The following is a 27,997-nucleotide window of genomic DNA, read 5'->3' as shown; positions in this document are numbered from 1 at the left end:
TGAACAGGAAGACAGCAGGACACTGAGCAGCAGATGTGGTAGCGGAGGCCAGATTCTCAAGACACAGCCAACACAATTTGATGATAAATGTTATGAGGGGTATATGAGAAAGGGTAGGCAAAGGTGATTCCAAAACCGTGGCTTGAATGACAAATGCAAAGATGTATTTGATGTTTAGGGAACAAGAAATGAAAAGACAACCAGGAGATATTTGGGGGATGAAAGGATCAGGAGTTTGGTGTGGGGAATGTTAAATTTGAGGTGCTCATGAGGGGTTGCAGAGAAAAGGGAGCTCGGTGAGTGGGAAGGAAAGACAGCTCGGCCATGTGGAAGGGCTACAGAGGCTCCTCAAAAAGTAACGACAGCAACTGCCTTGTGCTCCAGGGCTCCACTTGTGCACTGGCACCCCCGTGTTCACTGCAGCACTGTCCACAACAACCAAGGCAGGCAAGCAGCCACGTGCCCACTGATGGACGGAGGGACCAACAGGGGACACAGACACCTGGCACATCGTCAGCTTTAAAAGTGAGGGAAACCTGTCATCTCAACCACACGATGAACCTGAGCATGTGCTGCTAAGTGAACTAAGCCAGACACAGGAAGATAACCACTGCCTGATCCCACGCTAACAGGACTGGCAAAGCTGAACTCAGGGAAGGGGACAGTGACCAGACACTGGGGTGTGGAGAAGATAGGGATGAGCTGCTGTTGACCAAAGGGCACAAATCTCGGAGAGACAGGGGAGCAGGTTTGAGGTCCACTGCACAACAGGGTGACTATAGTCAAAAATAATGCACTCTGTGTTCCAACATGAACACATCTGAAATGTCTCACCACAGAAGATGAGAGGGAAGGTGGGGTGACGGCCATGTCAGTAAGCCCAACTTCATCACTGCACGTCTCACACACACTCAAATAAACACCACATCGCATCCCGTGTGAGGTCAGTCATCATGTGTCAATCAGAAATGATAAGTTTTAATTAAAAATGAAGTAAGGGGCTGGGGTTGTGGCTCAGAGGTAGAGCGCTCACCTAGCATGCCTAAGGCATTGGGTTCATTCCTCAGCACCACGTAAAAATAAAATAAATATATTGCGTCCACCTATAGCTAAAAATTAAATATTAAAAAAAAATTTAGACCAGCCAGTCTGGTTGTGCAGTGGAGCTGAGGAGGCCTGGGCACGCTGCTCTCCAGCCCTGCACAGTTCTTCCGGTGCCAGCACAGCATTCAGCCAGGGCTGGAGTCTCAGCAGGAGAGAGAAACGAAGTACAGAGGCGGCAGGGAGCGGGGTGCAAACAGGAAAGGCTTTTATTACTAACCCAGGGTCTAAGCTGGATTATAAGGGAATGTGGACAGTAAGAAGGAGAAGGAAGAACAAAAGGCACAGTGACAGGAAGTAGGATAACCAAGTTGTGGGCTGGGGAAGCAGGAGTCCTAGGATGAGTGGGTCACCAGAGCAAGTGAGGACCAGGACTGCTGGATGCAGAGCAGAGTCCATGTGAGGTGCCACAATGTGTGGGGGGGGGCGGGGGCAGGTCAAGCTCAGCAAAGGGGCGCACCCGGAAAGAGGGGGCAGGTACTGAAAGGCGCTCTATGCAAATGCTAAAACCACCTACACAGAACCTCGGCCATAAAGCCGAGCGGATACACGAGGACCTGCAGGTCTCAACTGCACAGGTGACTCAATCGGCAGTATGAAGGCACATGCAAGCTTGAGGGGTGTAAGGGGAGAGAGACCTGACAGCAGCAGTGAAGCCACACTTAGAACACTTCAAGCCCAACAGCAGGTGCTCGACAAAGAGGAATCGCCTCCTGCTCTCCAGAGCCTCTGGGAGCCACACTGATGTCTGACGCAACCACACTTCCTTCAGAGCAGGAAGGGGAAAAGCAAGATGAGAGCCTCTGCAGGGGTCTAGGGGGACACGGTACTCTGCTGAGGGCTAGGGGAAGAACTCCAGAGCCACATCATCGAGGATTCATTCGAGAAGTCTTAAGGGAATGAGAAACCTAGGGTTTCCTGTGTAAATTAGAAAAATGACTTGTAAGTTTCTAGGAAATGTTTACTGAGATTTTATTCTGAATGGCCTCAAATCCACAGGTCAATCTGTAAGAACTGCCATCTTTGTTAGTAAGACTTCCCAAATGCACTGCAGACCCCGCCATTTCTTTTGGCACCATAACTGGCAGTAAGGGCGTCCCTGTGCAGGCACACTCTGAGCACCACATGTGGAAACTCCTTGCCACAAGGGCCGCCTCACTCACAAACCATCGTTGAACTGTAAGTCATCCAGGCAGGTGGCCACTGGAGAACCTGGCTCGCCTGGTGCAGTCCCAGGGTGTGCTCTCGAGTGTCCTGGCCAGTGAGAAGCCCTGGAACTCAGTGACCCCCACAGACGCCTGGAAGAATGGAAGGGCCGGAACTCCTCAGGGTCTGCTGTCAAGTCTACCCTTATGTATTTTGATTTTTTGGCTCAAACTCTTCCCTGCCTCCTTCGACCACTTAGGATAACTGAATGTAAGGTGGCTCATGCTGACCACTTCTGTATTTTGAAACTGAGTCAGAACACCTTACCAAACAGTTCCGTGTGGTGTTCCAGCTCATGGCATAGGTAAAAATAAGGGAGACTGCCATCACACTCTGAGAGTTCTTTTTATAGAGTAACTTAATTGACGTTCTCTCCCAACAAAGCAGAGCTGAATCATGATTGACTCAAATGCCACATGGTACCCTTAGCTCAGCTCAGGACTCCTGTGGGTTTTTGTTTTGTTCTTTTGGTGTGTCACAGACTTGCTGGCCACAGGCTCAGTAATGTTTGGGAAAATACTTGTGCCTGTGTGTACACACAGATGGACAGGTTTATTTTTTACCTCTGTGGTATGCTGACTTTTATGAGGGTTAGTCAACATATTTACATAAGCAACTAAGAATACCAAGTCATTTTCTATCCCTTGAAATCAAAGTCATCTGTCATAGTTGATATTTCCTGTCCTTTCTTAACTAGTCTTTTTCCTATGCTCTTATTTTTTATTTAAATGACTCAAGAAAAGTAAATGTTCAAAAAAATAATAATAAAAAAAAGTCTGGGGGACTGGGGTTGTAGCTCAGTGGTAGAGCACTTCCCTAGCATGTGTAAGACACTGGGTTCCTTCCTCAGCATCACATTCAAATTAATAAATAAAATAAAGGTCCATTGACAACTAAAAATAAAATTTAAAAAAAAAAAAAAAAAAACAGCTGGGGATGTAGCTCCCTGGTGAAGTGCTTGACGAGCATGCACGGGGCCCCAAGTGCAATCCCCAGCAGAAGGGAGGGAGGGAACAATAAAAATACTATTAAATGGGCTGGGGCTGGGGCTGGGGCTGGGGCTCAGCGGTAGAGCGCTTGCCCAGCAAGTGCGAGGCCCTGGGTTCGATCCTCAGCACCACATTAAAAAAATAAATGAAAATAAAGATATTGTGTCCAACTACAACTAAAAAAAATTAATAAATATTTTAAAATACTATTAAATGTTCATTATGTACTAGATGTAAGAGGGGGTACTAAAAATACAGAAACAAATAAGAATCCTACCCCTGGATTGCTCAGTCTAGGGGAACCGGTGGGTAATTATGTGCTTATAATTCTCTGTGTGAAGCTCTTGGAAGGAGAGTAGAAGACAGAGGGAGTACAGGTGGAGGTAATCAGGGGATGGGAAAGGATTCCACCACCAAATAGGATGGTAATTAAATCTTGAGAGAAAATCAGGAGTGTGTATGAGAGGAAAAGGATGAAGAAGACATAAGACAGCCATAAATTTAAAAATTACAGCCAGGCATGGTGGTGCACACCTGTAAGCCCACCAACTCGGAAGCCTAAGGCAAGAGGATTACTCGTTTGAGGCTAGTAACTCAGAGAGGTCCTAAGCAACTTAGCAAGACTCTGTCTCAAAATAAAAAATAAAAAGGGCTAGAGATGTGGCTCAGTAGTAAAGCACACCTGGATTCCATCCCCAGTACCAATAAATAAATAACAGCATTTCAGCTATTCTGTTAGTACTTGAAAGCAAGCTGAAAACAGTTCATTTTACTATATTAACTTCAAAGCACAGAACTTGGCAGATTCCATATGTGGGGGGAATTAAACAAATGAATAACATAGTAAACTGAATTAATAGCTTTCATTATTGACTAATATCTGTCAACACCAGGCAGGGATCTACTCACTGGAGCTAACAGGGTCAGCATTTACTGAGCACCTCAAAGGGTCCAGGCACCCTGCTCTGAGATACCACAAAGACAAAGGTTCCTGCCCTCAAGAAAGGTGCTGTCAAGTGGAGGAGGACTACTGCAGGGGACTACTGCAGTGTGCAACAACAGTGGGGCAGGGTAGCTCCCAGCAGACCATCCAACCTCCATGCCAAACAACACAGCAAGTCTACTTTTTTCAAATTATCAACGAACGTATGGCCCATCTCAGAAACAAGGTCAATCTCTCCATTCGCTAGACACCGAATGAAAACACTCGGCTATGACTGGAGACAAACAGCCAACATCTTCACAACCAGCAGAGGCAGTGTGCAGTTCAACTCTGCAGGGTGACAGCTTCAAAGCTCCCCTGTTACCTTCTGGAGATCTGAGCCACAATGGGAAACTCAGCTCTAAGACAGCATTCCCTGCATCTAAAGAATGAAGAGCTGCCATCACTTCAGCTCCACACAGACTGCATGGAAAGCTGCGTCCCCCAATGTTAGAAGGAAGCCCAGTGAGCTTCACAGATGGGGCTGGTCCAAGGTGCTCAGCTCAGGAACCAAACACACAATAGCTCCAACATTACCATGGCACAAATTACCAGTAAAAGACCTGATTTTAGTCCAAGGTCCCTGAGAATAGGTATAAGGACATGTAAAGCCATTCCAGAGGGAGTAATGAGCCCAAAAAGGAAGAAGCAAAACAAATCTCTCACTCAAAAGATTGAGCCAGCAAAGGTTCAAAGAGAAAAACCGGCAAGAAGGAAAACTGGCTCCCCTGTCCCCCACCCCACGGCCAGCAACTCCTTACAGAATCTGCATGTAATCTCCAAGTCTAGGCTGTGCTGGACTAAATCCCTGAGCCAGAGAACACCTCTGCCAAGGAGCACTGCCGCAGTCTGGCTGGGCACAAAATCACGAGCCACTCAAGCAGGAACAAACTTTATTTTTTTTGAAACTGCCGCGAATACCCCGTAGGCGCCCGGGAAGATTGCTGATCCACGCACACCGTGTTCTCCCGGCTCCCAAGAGGAAGTTCCTCCTCCGGAATTCCCGCCTACCGCACTTCCCCAACCAATGGGAACTCTCCAGGAGTCCCGTAGCAGGCCGAGGTGGACAGCAGGAGTCCAATATCCATAAGAATGCAAATCTTAACATAATCATATCATCTCAATGGCTAGCTGGCGTCACCTTTCAACCAAAAATGCCATGCATCATATTACTTGGCTGTGGTTCTTAGCAGAGCACAAAGGGTTTGTGTGCCATTACACCACCTACTGAGCGATCACTTTGGATCCCCAACCAGCAGACAAAGAAGAGTCACTGCTGCAGGGGTCATCAGCCATGGTTTGCTCCTGTAAGATGGGGACATGAAGGGGTAAGACCTGGAACCTGGCTTCATTGGGATGTCTCTCAGTACCTCAGTGCCTAGTGGTAACTGGCAACAGGCAACAGCAGCACCCTGGACTGATGAGAGAAAGGAGACCGAGGGCTCAGGCCCCTTGGAGGCACAGCCAGACACACTGCTGGCTGAGCAGGGAAGTCTGGGCTGGAAGGCAGAGGCAGAAATGACTGTCACCTAGTGCTGCCTCGCCTGGGGACAGATTGTAGCAGTGGCATGCAGCCTGCTCCAACAGGACTCCTTCCTAGGTCCCGACCTTGAAGAGTCAGGGGAAGAGTGACAGTCTCAGGACAGAGGTCTGAGCAGAAGAGTAGACTACCACACACACTCACAGAGCCCTGCCCCAGCCCTGGCCAGCCAGCTCACGACCCTGGGCCGATTGGGGGTGGGGGTGGGGGGCAAAGGGCTGCAGAGGCCCAACAGGGAGGAGCACTCTGCGCAGTTCCTAGGGGCCACAGTGCCGCCGAGCCCACTACGCACAGCAGTCACAGCTCAACAGGCACCCTCCCCTTGGCTTTGTCTCCTCCATGTCCAGGCTGCCCCCTCCAACACCCCAACAGCGGCATCGCCTGCATACATTACTCACACCACCTCCTGGTCTCAGATCTCTGGGGGGAAAAAACAAAGACTCACAGATACAAGGAAATAGACAAAGATGATTTCTTCAAGGTTGTTTCAATTACCCAAAATTCAAGACAACCCAAATTTCCATCCATGGGGAAAAGGGCAGACAACAGTATTTTCTTATGACAGTATGTGCTCTGTCCTCATCCACAAGACATGTTCCAAGACGGCTGGTAGATGCCTAAAATCACAGTTGAGTACCAAACCCTTTGTATGCCATGTTGTTACATGCCTATAATAATATTTAATTTATAAATTAGCCACAGTAAGAGATTAATAATAATAAAATAGAACAATCATAACAGTATACTATAATAAATAATATACTAAAATTTTGAATTATTTTTTTCCTGAAATTTTTCATTTAATACATGCAGATCACCAGATAAGAGTAGACTACTGTGTACTTCACAATATTTGAAATTAATGGTCTACCTCTCTAGCTATGAACTGATAGCATCAAAAATATTATATAAAAATGCAAACTGCAGAGTACACAGCATAAAACAGCCAATATCATTTATGTAAGTGCTGTAAATGAAACAGGCACCTTAGTGGACTGAGAGAAAACTGCTCTGGATAGGGGGAGGAAGGGGCTGGAGCCTGCAATGCAGAGGTAGCAGCCAGCCTTCCAGCCCCAGGGATCGAAACAGCCTCAGTGAACATAGGGCCCTCCAGACCTGTGAACAGGCCTGGTAGGGACATACCTCTCCCAGATCAGCCGGAAAGCCTCCAGCGCCCCCTCTCAAGAACACCCCCTTGGAACACTCACTGGACAAGCCAGCAGTCAAGTCAGACACAGTCCTAGGAAGGGGTTCGTGTGGCAAGGCACTGAAGCTACCTGCCAAAAGCCACACATGAGTTTGAAGCTGATACCTAGGCACCAGTCAGGCCCCCAGAAGACACAGACCCGGTCAACAGCTTGACAGCAACCTCATGAGAGACACTGAGCCAGACCCACCCAGTACGCAGCTCTTGGATTCCTGACCTCACTCAGAGAGTGAAATAATAAATGCTTGTGGCTTTAAGCTGCTCCCTTACAGGGCAATGTGTTCGCACACGAGTGAAGTTTAAGTGAGTGATGCTTGTAGACTGAGAGATCAGTTCAAAATCTAACAGCTGTGAGTCCTACAGGGGAAGCAAAGGTACTTAACAGTCCCATCCACATCCACGAAGGCACTGACGTCATCACACATCTGTAGTTCTGACCTGCCAAGGTTAAAATGAACCAACACCACCACCAGGATGAAAGCTAATGAAAAGTCCCCAGTCTCCTTCTTCCTCAGGAATAACAAGCACAGCTTTTGTCTTCCCGTCACTTCCTCACGCACAGCCATGAACACGAGACCCAAGTTCTGGGCTTAAGTCAGAATGTTAAGCTATTTTCAGGTATTCCCTTGTTTAATGGGAAATTCTTATAGCTTAAAATGACTTTAGTGTTGCTAGATGCCAAGGCTACTTCTATTTTTCAAAGATTTGATCTCGGGCAATTCCCTCATCCACCGGCCGCTCTCCTCCGCTCTGGACACACAGCACTATCTCAGACAGAGACAAACACGAGTGAAGCAAAACTTGCCAAGTGCCAGGGTACCAATGAGGCAGCAAACACAGCAGCCAACCCCTCTCCTCACAGCAAATTTTACAATTTAAAAATATCATTTTAGGGCTGGGGATGTAGCTCTGTGGTAGAACACTTGCCCAGTGTGTAAGGTCCTGGGTTCAATCCCCAGCACCACAAAAACGAAAACTAAAAAACATCTTACCAGTAATAATTCTCAACAGTGAGCAGAAAAGGCCAGTGATGTTTCCTCAAAGTCCTTCAGCCACATTCAAATGAGTTGGGGGCGGGGGGGGGGGGGGGGGCAGAGAAGGTCATGATTTACATGCAGAAAATTGGGGTGTAACATACGTACAGTAAAATGCACAGATATTAAACGACACAGTTTAAGCACATACCAGACACCTAACCCTCATCAGACAGCACACACTTCCTGCACCTGGAATGTTCCCTCTCCCCTTCCAGTTAATCACTGCCCGGCCTGCCAGGCTCTCTCATTCAGCGTGCTCCTGAGGCTCCCCCACAACTGTCAGCCAGAGATTCACTCATTTACTACCCAGGAGTTAAGGCAATGAAGCATGTTTGAGCTGTTTCCAATATCTGGCTCTACCAATAAAGTTGCAGGGCTGGGGTTGTGGCTCAGTGGTAGAACGCTCGCCTAGCACGTGTGAGGCCCTGGGTTCGATCCTCAGCACCACATAAAAATAAATAAAATAAAGGTATTGTGTCCATCTACAAATAAAACATAATATTAAAAAAAATAAAGTTGCTATGGGCAACTTGTGAACAAAATTAAACAAAAAATGTTTTGGTGTTCTCTTGGAAAAATACTTAGGGCCACAGTGGGTATGCATTTAACATCATAAAAAACCGCCAACATATTTTCCACAGCATTGTACACTGTACATTCCTAGCAGCAATCTGTGAGTTCAGGTCTACACACTGTCTTCAGACTGCGGCAATGCAAGTCATTTGGATTTCAGTGGATACACGCTACCACAACAAAATCCACACGCTTCAGTATTATACTATTCATTTTTCATTTTTAAATTATGGTAAAATACATAGATACAAAACATAAAATTTGCCACTTTGATCCTTCTAAAGTCTACAATTCAGTGGCTTTAATTACATCCACACTGTTATACAACCATCTATTTCCAAAAATTTTTAATAACAAACATGAAACTCTGTAACCATTAAGTAATAACTCTCCATTCCCCCTCCCCACAAAGCCTGGTGAGTTCCAATCTATTCTAGGATATTCATATAAGTGAAATCATACAATATCTGTCCTTTCTTATTTCCTTTGGATATATACCAAGAGTGGAATTTCTCGGTCATAGTCTAGGTGTAGTTTTGAGAACCACTAAGCTGCTTTCCATAGTGATTGAACCATTAGACAATTCACACCAGCAATGTATGAAGTGTTCTAATTTCTACACCTTCTCACCAATACCTGTGGTTTTTTGTTTACTTGTTTTGTTGGGTTTTTTGACAATGTGAAGTGGTAATCTCTTTTGGTTTTAATTATTTCCCTAATGACTACTGATGCTGAGCACCTAATCATCATGTCTATTGGCATTTACTTATCTTTTTCGTAAAGCAGTCTTTTGGTCCAATTTTTAATTGGGTCATCTTTTTATTAGAGTCATGGGAATGCTTTATACATACTTTAAAAAGTCCTTTGTCAAATATTTGTACTGCAAATACTTTCAGTCTGTGGCTTTTTTTTTTTTTTTAATACTGAAAACTTCTTTTAATATTACTCTTAAAAAATCAACAAAAGGGCTAGGGTTGTAGCTCAGTGGTAGAGTGTTCGCCATGAATGTGGAAGACACTGGGTTCAATCCTCAGCTCCACATTAAAAAAAAAAAAATTAAATAAAGGTATTGTGTCTACACAATATCTTTACAACTAAAAAATATATATATTTTTTAAAAATCAACAAGAAAAAATTCAAGTATTTTTCTCTTACATGAGATATTACACCAGTCTAGAGATACTAATAAGAGGAAAATAACTTCAGGTTATTGTCACCAGGAAATGCACACAAGGGTGAGGCCTGAGTTCAGTTTTGACAGCAGGTTAAAATACACCTAAAAGGACAGTTGACTGACACCTACATGGTGGAGAGATTTCTACTAATGTCCCCAGTCCTCTATAGCCAGTTACTCAAATGCACCTCCCAGATGCCACCCACCCCAGAGCACATGTACGTTCTATAACCATACTGGAAAATAGTTTTTTCCTAGCCAGTTTCACAATTGAAAAAACTTTCTTCATAGAAGCAACAGCAGAGATCAAAATAGTAGCAACTGGAAAAGTCAGCTTAGGTCAGCTTTGCTATTCAAAGGCGTGCTGGAGGGAAGGTCAAGTCTGATGCATGAGAGGGTCGGCCTTGGCTCACCTCACCAGGGGGTTCCGAGCCAGGGTGTCAAGGAAGCAACCCAACAGCCACTCTTGTCAGCTGAGATGACCAGCAGGCCTCTGCTGCTGTCCCATCTCCCTGTCTACCTTCTCATCTCTGTGCCGTGAAGAGCCCTGAACTGGTCCTCCAGCAACAGAGTGGGCATCATGGGCACAGAGCATTACTGTCATTGAAATGACAACACGACAAGGAGAACTTCATAGCAGGAGGGCCACCCTAAGCTGCCCTTCTGAATGATGTCCCGTCCTGGTGACTGTGATTTCCAAAGTTGTGAGGACCTCCCCACATGTGGGGTGAATTCCAATGGGTCATCCAGCAGCTGTTTTGTGAGTCCACATTTCATCACAGCTGCAAATCCTTGGATAATCTCATCAGCACTGGGTCCAGGAATATGAAATGCTGTCATTCAATCACTGTCAAATTTGTTGCAGATTATCTTTGCAAGTATTATTGTCCCTGCCACTTATAGTCCATTCAAGAGGCCAGAACAAAGTATGGTACACTTCTAGATTCTCTTTTTTATACACTTCAATAGCTTTTTCTTCAGAAATTCACAGCAACCATATTGCAGAGGTGTGAATACTGTAGTTGGAACACTAATATAATCACATTTTTCTAAAGAGGCCCAAAAAAGTCTTCGAGCTAGCAGCTTGCCTGCCTAAATAGCAACAGGAGTCAATTCTGGTTTGCCTCCAAAACATCACCAATGGCATAGATATGGGGCATATTGGTCTGTTCCATATCATTTACTGGTATTTTGCCATTCTTCTCATTGATTTTGACACCAATCTTCTCCAGGACTAATTTCCTTGTATAGGAGTCACAACCAATGACAGCAAAACTGAGTTATAAACTTCTTAACAGTTTCTGGTCTTTCAGTGGATTTAACCAATACTTTCAGCTTTCAAGGTGACCCTTTCTCCTACTGTTGAACCATCACAGATACAAATTGTCTTAAGAACTTAATGCCATATTTCTCCATGTAGGAACCCACTTTCTCTGCCATTTCTTGATCAAAGCCACAAAGGAGGATTGAACATACCATAACTATAACATCTAAACCAAGGCCAGCAAGAAATCCTGCATATTCCAAGGCAACCTAAGAAGCACCCACAACTAATGTTTTGGATTCCTAAGTCCAGTGGCCTTCACCCATTGCTATGACAAATTTTGAAGCATAAAAATAAATTCCCTGTTCTTTTTTGTTGGTTGCCTTGATTTTATGATGGCCCACAAATTCTCCATAGGCATCGACATAGGATAGGCCACACCTTTTTCCCTCAAAGACAACCTGTAGCTCCAACAAAAAGCCCATGTGGTTCTGAATCACTTCAGTCATGGTTTCCCAGTTGTGTTTCATTTGTTGATTACACATCCAGCCAAATTTCCTTGAGTCTTCCAAGGCCCGTCCAAGGAGGGCAATTTGATGCATCAATTTCTTAGGAATACATCCAACATTAGGAACACAACCACCAAGGCCCCAGGATGTGCCCTAAGCCATGAGACCACAGTCTAATACCATCACTTTCCTTCCCAAAATGGCAGCTTCCTTCGCACATAGGAGGCCACCAGAACCACCGCCAATAACAATGGGATCATAATCATTTGTTGGGCATTCCTGAAGGAGCTTCTGTAATTGTAATAACATAATGTGCCTGGAAAGCTGTCACATCCCCCCACATGCACTTTATTCACAAAATTATTGGGCACAGTTTTCTGATTAGTGATTTCTGCCAGTATTTCTTCAATACAGGTCCTGTCATCATTGTGATTAATTTCCAAGATGTTATAGTCAACTCCAAAAGAAGAAAAGAGTTCTTTAACCGGGCACTGTGTCTTCGGGTTATCTTGGCTTTCAGCAAGCACTGATTTTTCCTTTGTGTTCCACTCTTTTGCCACATGTGGTGGCCACGCCTATAATCCCAGCTACTCAGGAGGCTGAGGCAGGAGAATCACAAGATTTAGGCCAGACTCAGCATCTTAGCAAGCCCATGTTTATTTTGATTAGTTTCTCCATTACCCTGCTAACCTCAAGAAGGTGGGACACTTCACTAGTCGCAGTAGCCCCTAGAATGGGTCATTGATTCAGTGCTTGCCTGGCACTCAGTGCTGCTTGGCGCATGCTGGTTTACTGGCACCATAAACCATCAGAAGTCTGCCTCCAGAGGAGTCCCTCAGCCTCCTTCTTGGCTCTATGTGATGGGTGAACTTTCCAAAGCAAGTGCTCCTCAGTTTGTCTTTGATGCTCCTTAGCCCCAAAACTCTCCTACCCAGTCCTATCCTCTGCCCCAAGGGCAACATGTTTTCCACAGCTCACACTACCACACCCCCAGCTCCATCTTTTTTTTAAGATGTATTTTTTAGTTGTAGATGGACAAAATACTTTTATTTATTTTTATGCAGTGCTGAGGACTGAACTCAATGCCTCACGTATGCTTGCAAGTGCTCTACCACTGAGCCACAGTCCCAGCCTGCCTTTCTATCTTAATGGTGTCTTCTGATGAGTTCTTAATTTTGATAAAGTCGTATTTTCCTATACGGTGTTAACCTATGTCCTTGCCTACATTCAAAGACACAAAGGTACTCTATTTCCTCCTACATATAAATTGAGCTTTTATGTTTAGATCTATAATCTGTGTTTACATATTTCTTGGGAATGGTGTGAAGTGTGTGTCAAGGTTCAATTTATTCCAGTTGAATGTTATCTACTTGGTCTACCACCACTTGTTGAGAGGAATCAAGTTCTGGTTTTCAGTTTGCAAATATTCTGCAAAGGGAAGATGCCAGGAAATGGTCTCAATTTTCCTAATCAAAATATTCAGCATTCAATAAAAAAGACACAACCAAATATCTTCAGACAGACACACCACACACACAAAGAAAGAAACTGATAACAGAAAGTTACAAGAATGGGCTGGGGTTGTGGCTCAGTGGCAGAGCGCTTGCCTCGCACATGTGAGACACTGGGTTCGATTCTCAGCACCACATAAAAATAAACAAATAAATATATCATATCCATCTATAACTAAAAAATATTTTTTAAAAAAGTTATAAGGTACATGCTTTAAAATAAGTATAATACGTTCAAGAAGATAGATAATGAGATGGATTTCAACAGAGAATAGCAATCTGTTTAGAAAAAAATCAAATTATATAATACAATAACTCCAAAATACAGTTCCTGAGTCTAAAAACACAATAGATGCTAGATTAGATGCAGCAGAAAAGAGGATTAGAAAACTAGAAGGCAGGTTAGTAGGAAATTTTCAAAAAGAAGCTTGAAGTTTAAAAAATATATGGGGGGGGGAGAGGGAGAGAGAGAGACGCGAGCGCGTACAGACATACAGAGAAAATGCCTATGAGACATACAGAACATAGTGGAAAGTTTAACATGTATTATTGAGAGCCACAGCCGAAGGGGCCCCAGCAAACTTCCAGCTGCCAGCTGATGATTGGCTCACAGCGGCCCCAGCAACATCTAGCTGATTGGCTCCTCGGCCCCAGAAACATCTAGCTGATTGGCTCCTCTGCGGTGATGCTCATTGGACTGTTTCCCTGCCCTTTCAGACCACGGAGCTGCTCATTGGGGGACTTTTTTGGCTCCGCCCACATGACCCAGCCAATCGGCCTCAAGAGCAGGAGGATTGTGGGAGGTGGAGAGAAGCTGGTGGGGGAGAGAGAGGCTTGTGGGAAGCTGGTGGTGGCAGTTGAGGCTCTGAGGGTTTTTCCTGAGAGGCTGTTTTGTTTGGCGTGTGTGGTTCTAAAAATAAAGTTAGTTTCTTTTGACAAGTGGCTCCTGATTGTGCCCAGCCAGACTGCGGCAATGTATAAGTGGAATTCCAGAAGCAAAGGAGAGAACGGAGAGAAACAACATCTGAAGAAGTACTGGCTAACAATTTCCCAAACCAATTAAAGTCATCAAATTTAAGAAGCAATAACCAAACAGGATAAATAAAAAAAAAAACAAAGCCAAACATCTCTGCCCTCACCTGTCTTCCATTCTAGAAGGAGTAAGTTAAAACACAGTAAGTGCTGTAAGTTCTGTAAAAACAGAGCTAATAAGGTGAAGTGTGGGAGAACAACCTGGCACGTGACTGAGTCACTCCCCGGCTGGGTGTCTTGAGGTGTCCAGTGGCAGAAAATGCAGCAGGACTTCCCCGCCCTTCTTGAGTTCAAGGACAGTGTCCATGTAGAGGCATGTCTCTCCACTACCCCAGGGACCCAATCACCTTACCTGATCTTGCAACACTGCCCCCCTTGACCTTCATAGGACAGGATTTTCCCCAGACTTTAGATTTCCCCTATAAAAGCCCACTCCCAAGCATGCTTGCTCTCTCTTGCTAGCCTCTCCTGTAGACCCTCGCTTCCCCCCTGGGGAGCTTGAGGCAGAGAGCACGAGGAGCCGTCCTAGGTCCCGGAGCTTGGTTTACAGGTAAAATTGTGTGTTTTATTTTGTAACTCCCTGAGAATTTCCCTGCGTGACCAAACAATTAACCGCCTATGCTGGCCGGGGACAAAAGTGAAGGGGTTCAGAAGCATCAAGCACCTTTAACAGGATGCCCAAGTTGAGGCAAACAGAAAAACAATTTTAACTAAATACATTTTAAAAAGTCAAGTAAGACAAACTGACAAATGGGGGAGGGCAGGGGTTTCTACCTGAGTAAGAGAAAAGGCTAAGCAAGCACAATGCTTGAGCCATGCAAACCAGCACTCCGTGACACCTTGTTAAGCCTCTGCTACCCTCATACAACAGGGCAGATGAAGGGGAGGTGCTCACTTTATTCGAGATAATCAAATGAAGCTCAGCACAATGGTGCACACCTGTAATCCCAGCAGCTCAGGAGGCTGAGGCAGGAGAATCACAAATTCAAAGCCAGTCTCAGCAAAAATGAGGTGCTAAGCAACTCAGGGAGACCCTGTCTCTAAATAATATACAAAATAGGACTGGAGATGTGGCTGAGTGGTTGAGTGCCCCTGAGTTCAATCCCTGGAGCAATAAGGTATCATTCAAATATGAGAATTTATAGAAAACAGTTATCAAATGTTACATTTATTTTATGAACATTCAAGAGCCCAGAGACAATCCTTGCCTACAAATTTCAGAGCAGTAGGTGACAGTGCACTCCACACCTGCACTGCCCAGGAAGGCACCTCGTCACATGTGGCCACTGTATGCCTAACTCTGATTATTGCAGATCAATTTGAATTTAAAAAGTCCTACGTGACTGGCGGCCTCTTAACAAACAGCACCAGTGTGTCTCTAGGACACATCACAAAGGTAACAAGAGCTGGAAAATAAAACCTCCAAAAGACCAAAACCAGAATTTTTAAATTTTTTAAAAGTTTTTAGTTATACATGAACACAATATCTTTATTTTGTTTATTTTATTATTCATTTTTTTTCGTAGCGCTGGGGATCAAACCCAGTGCCTCACATGTACGAAGCAAGCACTCTGCCACTGAGCCTCAAACACAGCCCCAGAGAATTTTTAATTTTTATATCTTAGTTTGTTCCAGGAAGGATTTAACATGATTTGCAATGATTCACGGCACAGCACACACAAAAAAAAATCACTTGTTAAGCAAATGTGAAATATGCAGATATCCATATTCAACCAGAGGTATAAAACAAATGTAAAATAGATGAGAGAAAAAAAAATTATCCTCCAAAGAGAAAAATTAGCTGAGGGCAATCTTAATATCTACATTTTGTGGCCATAAGCAATTATTCAGCAAATTTTAGTGGTTAATTATTCAAGAAGAGGGCTACAAAATGTCTGATGCATGAATTTAGACTGTATTAATGATTCACTACCATACAGCAAAGCATCCCCTGAATTCAGCTATTTAAAGAAGAAACATTTATGATCTTACACATACAACTAGGACAATCAGAAATCTGATACAGGGACTAGCGAAATGGCTCATTGGTAGAGCACTTGCCTGGCATCCAAGAAGTCGTGGGTTCAATGACCCCAGCACCAGAGAAAAAAATCATAACCACAGAAAAGAAGAAAGAACTCTGAAAGTGGCTCAGGATCTGGAGGTTGCATATACAGCTAAAAGTCTGGCTGTTCTGAGAGGACCCACTTCCACATAGCTCTTCAATGGCCCTCAGCAGCAGGCCCGTTCCTCTCCACAGCACTCTGCAGATGCATGCAGAAGCCTGGCAGCGGGCTTGTCAGGATGCATGATCCAAGAGAGAGCAAAGAAAAAGGTAAGATCACACACTATCACTCCTTCCATGATCTGCTCTTTAGAAACAAGTCACTATGTTCAGCTCACATGAGAGAAAAACCTGACAGACTTGAGTCAAGGGTTGTGTGGACATGTAATGGGATATGAGAATCTCCTTTTTCTTGAGGGTTGCTAAAAATTGTATAATGAAATTCCAGAAGCTCTTTCTCTGGAAACCTCAAATTAGAATTATCAGGGGTTGTACCAGCACCACAATTAAAAACAAAACTTTAAATTATCACTATCCTAAAATAGCTTCAGTTGTTTGCAATAAAGCAGGAGGTGAAACACGATTACGCTCCCATTCATTTCAGACCAGTCCTTTGGTTTTTTGTGGGGTACAAGGGATTGAACTTCGGGATACTTGACCACTGAGGCACACCCCCAGCCCTACTTTGTATTTTTTTTAGAGACAGGGTCTCACTGAGTTGGTTACCACCTCGCTTTTCCTGAGACTGGCTTTGAACTCGTGATCCTCCTGCCTCAGCCTCCCGAGCCACTGCACTGGCCAGACCAGTCCTTTCTTAACAGCAGGGCCTTTGCATGAACCACAGTGCTATACAAATAACATCATGGATCCTCACAATACTTCTGCAAAGTGGTTACCATCCTCCCGTTTTCAAGATGAAAAACAAGAAGTCTGCAGAAACCAAGCCAGAATTTCTGTTCAGGTCTACATGGTTCCAAGGCCCTCGCCCAGGCGTCTACAGAGACCGAGCCAGGATTCCTGTTCAGGTCTACATGGCTCCAAAGCCACTGCCTAAATGTCTGCAGAGATGGAGCCAGGATTCCTGTTCAGGTCTATGTAGTTCCAAGATCCCTGCCAAGACGTCTTCAGAGACCAAGAAGCCAGGATTCCTGTTCAGATCTACATGGCTCCAAGGCCACTGCTCTTCCCACTGCAGGGTTTCTACCACTGACATCAGACGGAAGCTCGTTTTTTTAACATCAAGGACTTCAGGAGGAAGTAACTTACTTTTCCACCAAGGAAAAGTAAGTTACTTTCCTTATTCTTGTTTTCAATTTGTCTATTTCCTATCTGCTATTTTAGGACTCATTCTGCTTCCCTTTATGTCTCATCCAGCTCCTGACACTTTGGACCATTTGCATTCCCATTCCATGCTATACAACAGCACTAGGCCTATCCAAGGTGACCCTGCCAATAAAGACAAACATCCCTCAAGGATCCCTGACAGTGTGTCAGGGCTAGAGGGATCCTCTCGGAGACAAACCCTATAGACCACAATGATTTGCATGAAAACAAAGAGACACAGTGGCAGGCACAAGACCAGAAGCCTGTCCTTACAGACCATCATCAAGAGCTCTCTGCACCACCACAGTTGTCTCTCTCCATCCCAGGACCTGCCAATCAGTTCACCTTTCCTAGTCCCCAAACTTTGCCTGCAACAAGGAGGCTGCCCCAGAAGAAACTGAACCAAGTCTGAGTAATACCCTCATTTACTCCTTCTCGCCCAACAATCCAAATGGTCCCTGAGTTGTGTTCATTTAATTTTATAAGTATTTCTCAATCTTTTACCTATCCAGCCCTACAATGTGTCCTATCTTTGGGTACTTTTTTTACTTGTGCTTCTGCAATAGCTTCTTAAAGCCCCCCCTACTCTAGCTTCATCCTCTCTTATTCCATACAGTCACAGCCAGAAAGTCTTTCTAATACCCAGATGTTATCATGCCAGTCCCTTGATAAAAACCTTCAGTGATACAACAGACCAAGTCAAGAGGGCCTTGTAAACAGACTCAGAGCCTTAGATTTTCTCCAGCAGGCTATTAAAAGGAAAATGAGGTTTCAATGGACCAGACCTAACCCATGATGTTTCATTTAATCCTCTCTGCAGCACTTTGAAACCAGTATATGGTCCCTTTGCAAATACTTATTTTTCCAACAAGTCCTCTTCATGCGTTGTAACCCAACAGCTGCAGTAATACTGGCTTACCCATCAATCCCAAATATCCATGGGCTCCCTCTGTGCAGCACCTGTTCCTACACAGATCTCCCTTCTGACATGCTTACATAGCAATTCCCTAACATACTTGACAAAAGGAATCATGCCACATTCGTCTCTGTAACCAGACTCCAGCAAAGAACCTGGCTCATGGTAGGCACTCAACAAATGGGTGATGATTGGGTTATGGATCCAGCTTGGTATAGATAACGCTAAGCTTCAAATCAACCAACGTGTCTCCCAATAATATCATATGAAGGTGTCACTCCTACCCCTGCCAATGAAGACAAACATCTCCCCTAAAAACCCAAGGAGCACTGCCCTGAGCTTTCTGCACCTTCCAGCAGCTCCACTCTTTCTACTGACAGGGGGTACCAGAACTGCTCAGACCAGGTATCTAGTTCAAAGAGAGGGGCACTTCTTATCACCCTCTAGACCAATCCAAAACTAGATGCTCCTTTCCCCTGTGTTTTCTCTTTGCCCAAACCCCCAGGGTTGCTTGTTGTTTTGGCTTCCTACAGGAGAAAACAAGGACTTTGCATTTTCCCACTAATACAATATCTTTGTACCAAGCACATCCTGAGGAGGTAATATGCATTATTTCATTTAGTCCTCATGACAAGCCCATAGGGAGATACTGTCCAATATTATTCCCTTTAAACCAAAGAGGCACTGAGGCCCAGGGAAGAGAAGCAAATCAAATAGGAACTGAGGGCTTCAGGTACTTTATATTTCCACATGCTTTACTTCACCTGTCCCTCTGTACCACCCAGCAATGCAGTTATGCATCATATTCCTGTTTTTAGGTCAGGAATCTAAGTAAGGTTTCAAGAAAGTGCTCAATAGTCCAACTGGTTAGGCTAAGAATCAGACCCAGGCTTGATCGACTCCTGGACACCTGGTCTTCTCACCAACTGGGCCAGCCATTCCCAGCCAGTGCTCTGCACACCACACAACACTGCTCCAGGGCAGTGCGACCCAATGGGACCCATATAAAAAGGCCTCAGAATGTGCAGCTCCAGTAGCCTCCAGGTCAAGCGCTCTAAACAGAATCCACAAGACGGGGCAGTAGGCCAGGAAAACAGGCCTGCAGAACAGGGACAGCCCCCATAGGGGCGGACTGCAGGCATGCAGGGCAAGGGGCAGAGTCCCACAGGGCAGGGCTGCAGGCACGCAGGGCATGGCAGGCATAAGGCAGGGGCAGGCACACAGAACAGGGCTGCACGCACCCAGGGCACGGGCTACAGGCAGAGGGTAGGGGCTTGCACAAGGGGCAGGGGCAGGCACAAGGGGTAGGGGTGCAGGCACAAGGGGCAGAAGCAGGCACAAGGGGCAGGGCTGCAGACCGAGGGCAGGGATGCAGGCAGAGGGCAGGGGCAGAGTCCCGCTGGGCAGGCTGCAGGCGGAGGGCAGGGATGCAAGCGGAGAGCAGGGATGCAGGCAGGGGCAGAGTCCCGCAGGGCAGAGCTGCAGGCGGAGGGCAGGGGCAGAGTCCCGCTGGGCAGGCTGCAGGCACACGGGGCAGCGCCCCCCCCGCAGGCCTCGCGCTGCCCCGCGCCTCGCCGCCCGGCCCCGGCGCCCGGCGGCCGTTACCGGTTGCGCTGCTCCTTGAAGAGCGCCGTGAGCGCGCGAAGGGCCTCCAGGTCCTGGATGGGCGCCGGCACCATGACGCCCGAGAGCCGGGAGGGCGGAGGCCTGGGCGCCGCCATCTTGCCTCGCTGCGCGGCCGAGCGGCGCTGAGGAGCGGCGCTGAGGGGTGGCGAGGGGCGGCGAGGGGCAGCGAGGAGGAGGAGGAGCGGCGAGGGCCGAGGGGCCGAGGCGGCAGGAGGCGAGGCCGAGGCCGAGCGGCAGCAGGAGCGCGGGACCGCACGCAGCGCCGGAGCCCGGGAGCCGCCACCCAGCCGCGCAGAGCCGCCGAGCAGGCCGGGGAGGGGGCGGCGGAAGTCCCGCCCGGGCGGGGGGCGCGCCGGAAGTCCCGGGGCGCGGGGTCGCCGCGGGGCAGGGCGGGCCTGCGTCCTAGGCGGGGCCTCCGGGCCGGGGTCGCCTTGGCCGCCCGTGCGGGACGGGTCTGGGATGGGCGCGCCCCCAGGGCGGGGAGACCAAGTGGCGGTGTCCCCCTCGTGGGCAGGGACGGCACAGAGACCCCCGAGGGCCGCGGACACCCAAGGGACAGATGCTGGGCGAGGCCGGGGACGGGGGCGCAGACCTGGGTCCTGCCTCTTCAGTGGGTCGAGGAGCCCGCGCTGCCCGGCAGCAGCCCCAGGCGCACCCTGAGAGCCGGTCAGCTCTAGCCCGGCTGGCGCTGGGCGCAGGCGGAGTGCACTGCGGGCTCCCGGGCTCCCGGACTGAACAGGGTCAGAAGCAGCAGCAGAGCGCTCCAATAGCAGGGTAAGACGCGCGTTTCTCTAAGGAAAGGAATATGTTCTTCTACAAGAATTCAACAAAGCGTCTCTGACCAGCGTTGATACCGACATTTTCTTTCCACGCCCTTAATTAAATTGCACTGCGTGTGCTTTCTGCACTGCGTGTGTTTTTTGGGGTTTTTTTTGTGTTTTTTTTTTTTTTTTTTTGAACAAGAATTGTTGCCAGACCCTGTGCTGAGTGCTGGAGATGGGTCAGTAAGGTGGTTCCAACCCTGAAAGATCTCAGACCTTTGAGAGAGAGGCAGTCCAGTGACCTGCTGTGACAGGAACTGTACAGATTGCTGTGGAGTCACTTAAAATATGTACACACAGCCTCCACATATTAATTGAAGACTAGGAGTGTGTTCAAGTGTGGCACTTTGGTCATTCTTTGTTGAATGAGATTTAAAGACACAACAAACATAACTAGAGCTGGCACAACCCAGATCCCTGATGCTGTCATTCAGTTTCTGTTTTCTGGCTACATGTTCGTCTGTTGTAGGGGCAGATGAGGCAAGGCACCGAAGATAGCAGGAAACCCTTTCATTTGGCTGCAGCCAGGTCCAGAGGGCACAGTTTTTGCTGTAATCAATCCCCTGAACCCCGAGTTCAGGGAGTTTCAGAGTTTTATACCCAGAAAATAAGGGGAGGGGCTCGGAAGTTCACAGTTTGCAAAAGTTCACATAAAAGCAGCTTTTCCTTTCACTGTTCTGGGCATGTTAACCTCCAAGGACAGCACCTGAGAAGGGGAGAGCTTCTCCCCTTTCTCTCACTGTCACGAGCAGCTTCTCAGCCTTGTCTGGTTACCAGGAGTTCCCTTCCGGATATCTGCACTGGACCCCGGACCGCGACGTACGCGAACACCAAGCACGAACTCGATTGCCTTTTGAAATGCTGGTTTATTCGCACACCACACAAAGCAATACACGAGGTGGCTGGCACACAACTGCACGATCTTACTCTCAGGCGACGAGAGTTAGTTGTGAGCAAATACATGGAGTTTCCCTCGCGCTTATATACTCTATATGTTTTGCATTACATCATTCACTACTAACTTATCTAACATTGGCATACTACCTCTACCTTACATCATTTACTTATCATAGGCATACTGCCTACATTACATCATCTTCTTCAACTTATCTAACACGTACACACTATCTAGTCATCTTCCAGCCAGAGCATGTTTGTAACTAAAAATCACTCAGTCACTGCAAAGCCACTACAAAGTCCAAAACAAGTTCAAACAAGTTCTCCTGCTGCTTTATGCTGTTTATTCATCCTTGATGTCTACTCCTGTCATTCCTCCCCTGCCAGCTGTTACCAAGGAGCCCAGTGGGTAACTTCTCTTTTCTTAGAAATGTAGACATCTGTGTGAAGCCCAGCTCAAGGCCAGAGGCCTGGTTTACACATTTCTACAAACTACTATACTGGATACATGTTTGTGAAAAACTAATAACGGAGTGTCCAGCACATCCAGTTCCTATTTTTTCCAGGCTAGCGGCCAAGTAAGATAGGGCAACACGAAAATAGGAAGTTTATCTACATTGAACTTTTTGGTGGGGACTCTTTTGCTGACAGTCCTAAAATCAGCAATGGTGAAGATTTTTGGACAAGCCCAGTTAAGATTTTTGGGGGAGGAGCGGGTGCCACTACCCATCCGTTCCACAAACGTTCATTTGCTCACTAGATGCCAGACATCACATCCCCTACCAGAGCTCAAGACAATTCTTAGGCTAGCAGGCCAAAAGTCTCACCGTTTTTTCCTTGAGCAGAAGATAGAAAGTATACTTAGTTTTCTATTCTCAGTTATAAAACAAAACTCTGAATTTTCAGGAAACATTCCCCACAATTTCTTGCCTATAACATTGCAACATGGTTCTGATTGGTCTTGTCCTTACATTCTAGATCCTCTAAAAATATGTCAACATTTTGCTCTGCCCAAAACCCTCTAGTGGATTTTGATTCCATTCAGTAAAGGTTCAAGTTCTTCCATGCCAAAGCCTGGAAATGGTCAAATTCTTCCCTCCCTACTAAGATCTCATCTACTCAGCCTCCCTCCTCCATTCTGCCTCAGCTCTCCTGCCTCAGGATTTTTTTGTGGGGAATGGGGGTGCCTGAGATTAAAACCAGGAGCACTTAAGCACTGAGCCACATCCCCAGCCCTTTTTACTTTTTATTTTGAGACAGTCTGACTAGGTTATGGAGACTGGCTTTAAACTTGCCCTCCTGCCTCGACCTCCCTAGGCACTGGGATTACAGGCATGTGCCCCCAAACCCAGCTCATCGTAGCATTTTACACTACCTATGTGATGGAATTAAATTATTTTATTTATTGTTACTTATCTATTTTGTTTTTCTTTTCTATCATGGCATTTTATTACTGAGCTACATCCCCAGCCCTTTAAAAAAAATCATTATGAGTCAGGGTCTCACTAAATGGCTGAGGCTGGCTCTGAACTTGTGATCCTCCTACCTCAGCCTTCCGAGTTGCTGGGATTACAGGTGTGCACACCCACACCCAGTTTAGGTAGTTTCAGAATTTTATACCAGCTTGGAAGGGGAGGGGCTCAGAAGTTCACAGTCTATAGAAGTTCACATAAAAGCAGCTTTTTCTTTCACTGTTCTGGGCAAGTTAACCCTTCAACCATCTTTGGAGAAAGATCCTAGCTATCTATTGTGTATATTGCTAGAATTACAAGCTCCAGAAGGGCAGAGATGGACACAGAACCTTTATATTATTTTTTATGTGGTGCTGAGGATCGAGTCTAGTGCCTCACATGTGCTAGGTGAGCGCTGTACCCCTGAGCTATGACCCCAGCCCTGTTGAGTTTACTTTTGTATCGCCAGCCATCACCTGGGAGAAGATCCACTCTGTGGTAATGGCTCAATAAATATGAACTGAGTTAATGAACAAAGATTTTTTTTTTTTTTAGATATGCTGTATTTTCAGAAAGGAGAAAAGAAATGGCATGAATCTAGGAGAAAACACAACAATCCAAACAAAAAGTGTGGAAAAAGAGTATGGAAAAGGAGGAAGAAAAAGCCACAAGAGAAGATTTTAAAAGTGTCATAATTAGGACAGAAGAGAAGTAGTAAGGGTAAGGAAACCACAGGAAGTCAAGGTGGTCAGTGGTGGATGGGGTCAACCACTCAGAAAGACTAGCGATTTTCCGCCTTACCTGAACTGAAGGAACCAAGCTAGTAGTTCAGGGTTCAGTGGCATCTTTTTATGTTATATAACTACCTTGAGTAAACCAGGCGAACATGCCACCACAGTGACGGACACAAAGTAAGCCTTGGCCAATACTTTAGAGCATTTATCAGGGACCATTTTAGAAACTAGTTTTGTAAAGACAAATAAATAATAGTCATTACCCATCAGTAAGTTCTGGGTCTATTAAGGGAATAGAGAAGTAGAGACAGAGAGATGATTCATTATAATAATACCAGAAAAAAGCTAGGGAACAGGAGAGGTGAAGAAAGCTAACCAGAGAAAGTATCACCTAAATCCTAAATAATAATATGTGCACTCGGCAGGCAAAAGGTGAAAATGCTTTCCAGAAAATGAAGCACTGAGAACGGCCTTAGACCCACTGACTTTGCGAGCTTTACCAAGCGTGGAGAAAAGGGTGGTTCCTGCCTTTTTCAGTAAGTTTCAGAAAATGGAAGAAGTTTCACTTCGGTCATGTCAAGTTACTTAAAGTCATCCTCCGAGTGACAAAACAAAAATAAAACCACCAGGAGCAGTGGTGCACACCTGTAATCTCAGCAACCCAGGAGACTGAGGCAGGAGAGTCTCGAGTTTGAGGCCAGCCTGGGCAACTTAGCAAGACCCTATCTCAAAATAAAAAGTAAAAAGGACTGAGGATGTAGCTCCGTGGTTGAGTGCCTCTGGATTTAATCCCTGGGACCAAAAAGAAAAAAATAAGAAAGGAAAGAAAAACCAGAATGGTGTCACATGCTGCACTTAGATGGCAGGAGCAAATAAAAACCATCTTTGGAGGGGCCAGGGTTGGGGCTCAGCTGTAGAGCACTCGCCTCTCACATGTGAGACCCTGGGTTCGATCCTCAGCATCACATAAAAATAAATAAACAAAATAAAGATATTGTGCCCATGTATAACTAAAAAATTTTTTTTTAAAAAAATATCTTTGGAGAAAGATCCTAGCCACCCAACTATTCCTATAAAAATTCTCAAATACAGTGAACAACACAAAAATAGCTAGTCCTCAGGATGACAAGACACCTGAGAACTGGCAGAAGCAACGTGTGACAGATACTGAGGCAGGGGGACTTAACCTGGAATTCTCAGGCAGAGGCAATGACACAGCATGTGCATTGTTCAAAGGAGTAGATTGCAACTCAAAAGTCCAAGCAAGGAATGGAGCTGTGAAACGCAGTGTGTTGAGAAAGAAAACAAAATCTGGGTTGGAAAAGAGGGCAGGGGGCTGAGGTTATGGCTCAGTGGTGGAGCCCTTGCTTAGCACGCATGAAGCACTGAGTTCAATCCTTACACCACATAAAAACAAAAAAAATAAAATAAAGGTATTGTGGCAACAACTAAAAAATTTTTTTAATTAAAAAAAATAATAAAAAAGAACCCAAAGGATGGAATTCACAGCAGGTTGGAGAGAATAAATGAATTGGAGATGGGTCCGAAGAAATTATCCAACATGAAGAAATAAAAGTATGAGAATACAGAAGGACTAAGAGGCAGAGAATAGATTGAGAATGTCTGACAGACATAGCTAGAGTCTCCAAAAGAGAGAAATAGGACAGAAATCTTTAGACCCCAAACTACAGACTCAAGAAGCTCAGTGAAATCGAAGCAGAGAAGGTGAAAAGAAATCTACAAATAGACACATCCTGGTGAAACTGCAGAAAAGGACAAAAGCTGATAAGAAGGTGTAAGAAACCAAGCTTATTTTTAACAGAGTGAGAATTTGAGCAGGCTACATTCTCTAGAGGAAGCGTTCTGAAAATATAAACAGCTGCCAGCCACGGGTGCTGAACCGCAAAGACATCCCAGCCAAGATGGGGTGAAGAGTGCGGGGTGAGGAGCAAGTTGGCCTCATGAAATGACCGTCCCTGTGCAGAACAACAAGAAGCAGTGACTCCCAGGGGCTTAGTACATGAAGAATTGCAGTGTTCATGACCCGGCTCTGCCCCAGCCTTCCCAATACCCCCAGAAGCTTTCCACCCTCGCTCCCAGCCAGTGCTCCCACATCCCCTCTGTGGGCAGGGGCCCAGGGGTCCCTCCTGTTCAAAGATCACCTCTGCCTTACACGTCCCAGCCAGCAGCCAACACCACAGAAGGCTGAACCCGGAATTCCTTTATTAGTATTGACATTATCTGGTATCAAGCCCCCAGTTTCAAACATCTGGCAGAAAACTGGAAAAGAGCCTTACAAGTGCCATTCCGAACGGGGCCATCAGTGAGCGCACACAGTGCTATTCACAGGGCTTTGTGGACATGCTCAGCTCGTTCCCACCACTGGGCAGCATGACAAAGACTCAGCCCCCAGTAAACAGTCCTCAAATAGATATGCTTCAAGAAAACCACCCCCACAGGTGTCTGCGAGTGTGCGAAGCAGACAGACCCCTTTGAGGGGGCCATGCTCATCAGGAGGAGCAGGGAGGGGAGCTGTGGGCTTGGGCCAGCTGTCGTACGTGGGTGTACACAGCGGCGATGGGGACACACATGCAAACCCTGCATCTTTCTGGCCTGGGGAACATAAGAGTGAACATGAAAATGGGACACACTGAAGAGAGAGAGCAGACCGCAGAAGAAAAAGGTCAAGAGGAGATCCCCATGTTCATTCTGTCCGTGTCTCCCTTCCCACAGAACCATGTCACTCGGACCCGAGTTGGTGGGCTAAAGAAAAGGGTCTGAAGCCAGCCCAGGGCTTCCCCTAGAACAGTCTTCAATTGGAACCCATGCAAGAAAACAGCCTGCAAAAAAGGAAACAACACTCAAAACAGGAAAATAACTGAATCCAGAAACCCTGCAGCCCAACATCGCAGGATCCAAATGCAGCCTGACGTAGAAAGAAACAGGAACGTGGAAAACTCTGTTAGAGAGAAGAAAAGCAATAAAATCCACCCTGGAAATGCGCCAGGGTTACAGTCCACAGACACAGGTTTTAAAGCAACTTTCAAAACTAAATGAAGTAAAACAAAACACGACTTGAGGGCTGGGGGTCTGGCTCAGCAGAAGAGCGCTCGCCTAGCTCGCACGAGGCACTGGGCTCAACCCTCACACCACATAAGAACAAATAAATACAGGTATTGTGTCCATCTACAACTATATATGTATATGGAAAAAAAAACCCAAGAGAAAAATGGTAAAGCTCAGCAGAGAAATAGAAGCAATAAAATAGGACCAAATAGAAATTATAACCCTGGAAAGCATAATTTCTGAAATTAAAAGTTCACTGGAGTTGACTGCAGTGGCTTCTTGTAGTCCCACAGACTTAGGTGCCTGAGGCAAGTTCAAGGCCAGCCTCAGCAACTTAGCAAGGCCCTAAGCAACTCAGTGAGATCCTGTTTCAAAATAAAAAGGATTGGGGCTGGGGTTGTGGCTCAGTGGCAGAGTGCTTGCCTAGCACCTGTGAGGTACTGGGTTCAATCCTCAGCACCACATAAAAATAGATTTAAATAAATAAAAAGGACTGGGGATTTGGCTCAGTGGTAGAGTGGTAGAGTGCTCCTGGGTTCAATTACTAGTAACATTCTCACACACACACTCTCTCTCTCTCTCTCTCTCTCTCTCACACACACACACACACACACACACACACACACACTTCACTGGGGGTATTTAACAGCTGACGGCCATGAAAGAAGAATGATTGAAATGGAACCCCTGGGTAGATAAATGACAGCTAAATAGATGGACAGGAAAATGTCTAAGGATAAGGAAAAAAGAAGACATTAAAATACAACAAAGAGGGGCTGGGGATGTGGCTCAAGTGGTAGCGCGCTCGCCTGGCATGCTTGCGGCCCGGGTTCGATCCTCAGCACCACATACAAACAAAGATGTTGTGTCTGCCGAAAAAACTAAAAAATAAATATTAAAAAATTAAAAAAAATAAAAATAAAATACAACAAAGAACAAGAACCTCAGGGACTGTTAAGAGAGAAAAGAAGAC

At 45.9% G+C, this 27,997-nt stretch overlaps 1 protein-coding gene, 1 long non-coding RNA gene and 1 pseudogene across 2 annotated transcripts in view; 1 reads left to right on the top strand and 2 right to left on the bottom strand.

Annotated features, from left to right (window-relative positions):
* Atxn10 (ataxin 10) overlaps window positions 1-20,347 on the bottom strand; it is a 142,857-nt gene extending 122,510 nt beyond the window's left edge. The window contains exon 1 of the mRNA XM_046429403.2: window positions 20,035-20,347. Coding sequence (XP_046285359.1) covers window positions 20,035-20,150 — 116 coding nt within the window. The 5' untranslated portion in view covers window positions 20,151-20,347. The remainder of the gene's footprint in view (window positions 1-20,034) is intronic.
* On the bottom strand, window positions 9-19,956 carry LOC131423625 (thioredoxin reductase 3-like; annotated as a pseudogene).
* Window positions 20,348-20,444: 97 nt separating the features above from the next.
* On the top strand, window positions 20,445-27,533 carry LOC131423626 (uncharacterized). The gene is made up of 2 exons (XR_009225418.1): window positions 20,445-20,829; window positions 23,780-27,533. It is a non-coding gene; the product is annotated as an uncharacterized LOC131423626 (long non-coding RNA).
* The last annotated feature ends 464 nt before the right edge of the window (window positions 27,534-27,997 follow it).

Source organism: Marmota monax, unplaced genomic scaffold, assembly GCF_021218885.2.
Source record: "Marmota monax isolate L192 unplaced genomic scaffold, Marmota_monax_Labrador192_F-V1.1 WCK01_AAM20220418_F8-fsc00051, whole genome shotgun sequence".
NCBI classification, from domain to species: domain Eukaryota; kingdom Metazoa; phylum Chordata; class Mammalia; order Rodentia; family Sciuridae; genus Marmota; species Marmota monax.
The sequence above is the reverse complement of the archived record's forward strand: the minus strand, read 5'-3'. Positions and strand labels throughout refer to the sequence as shown.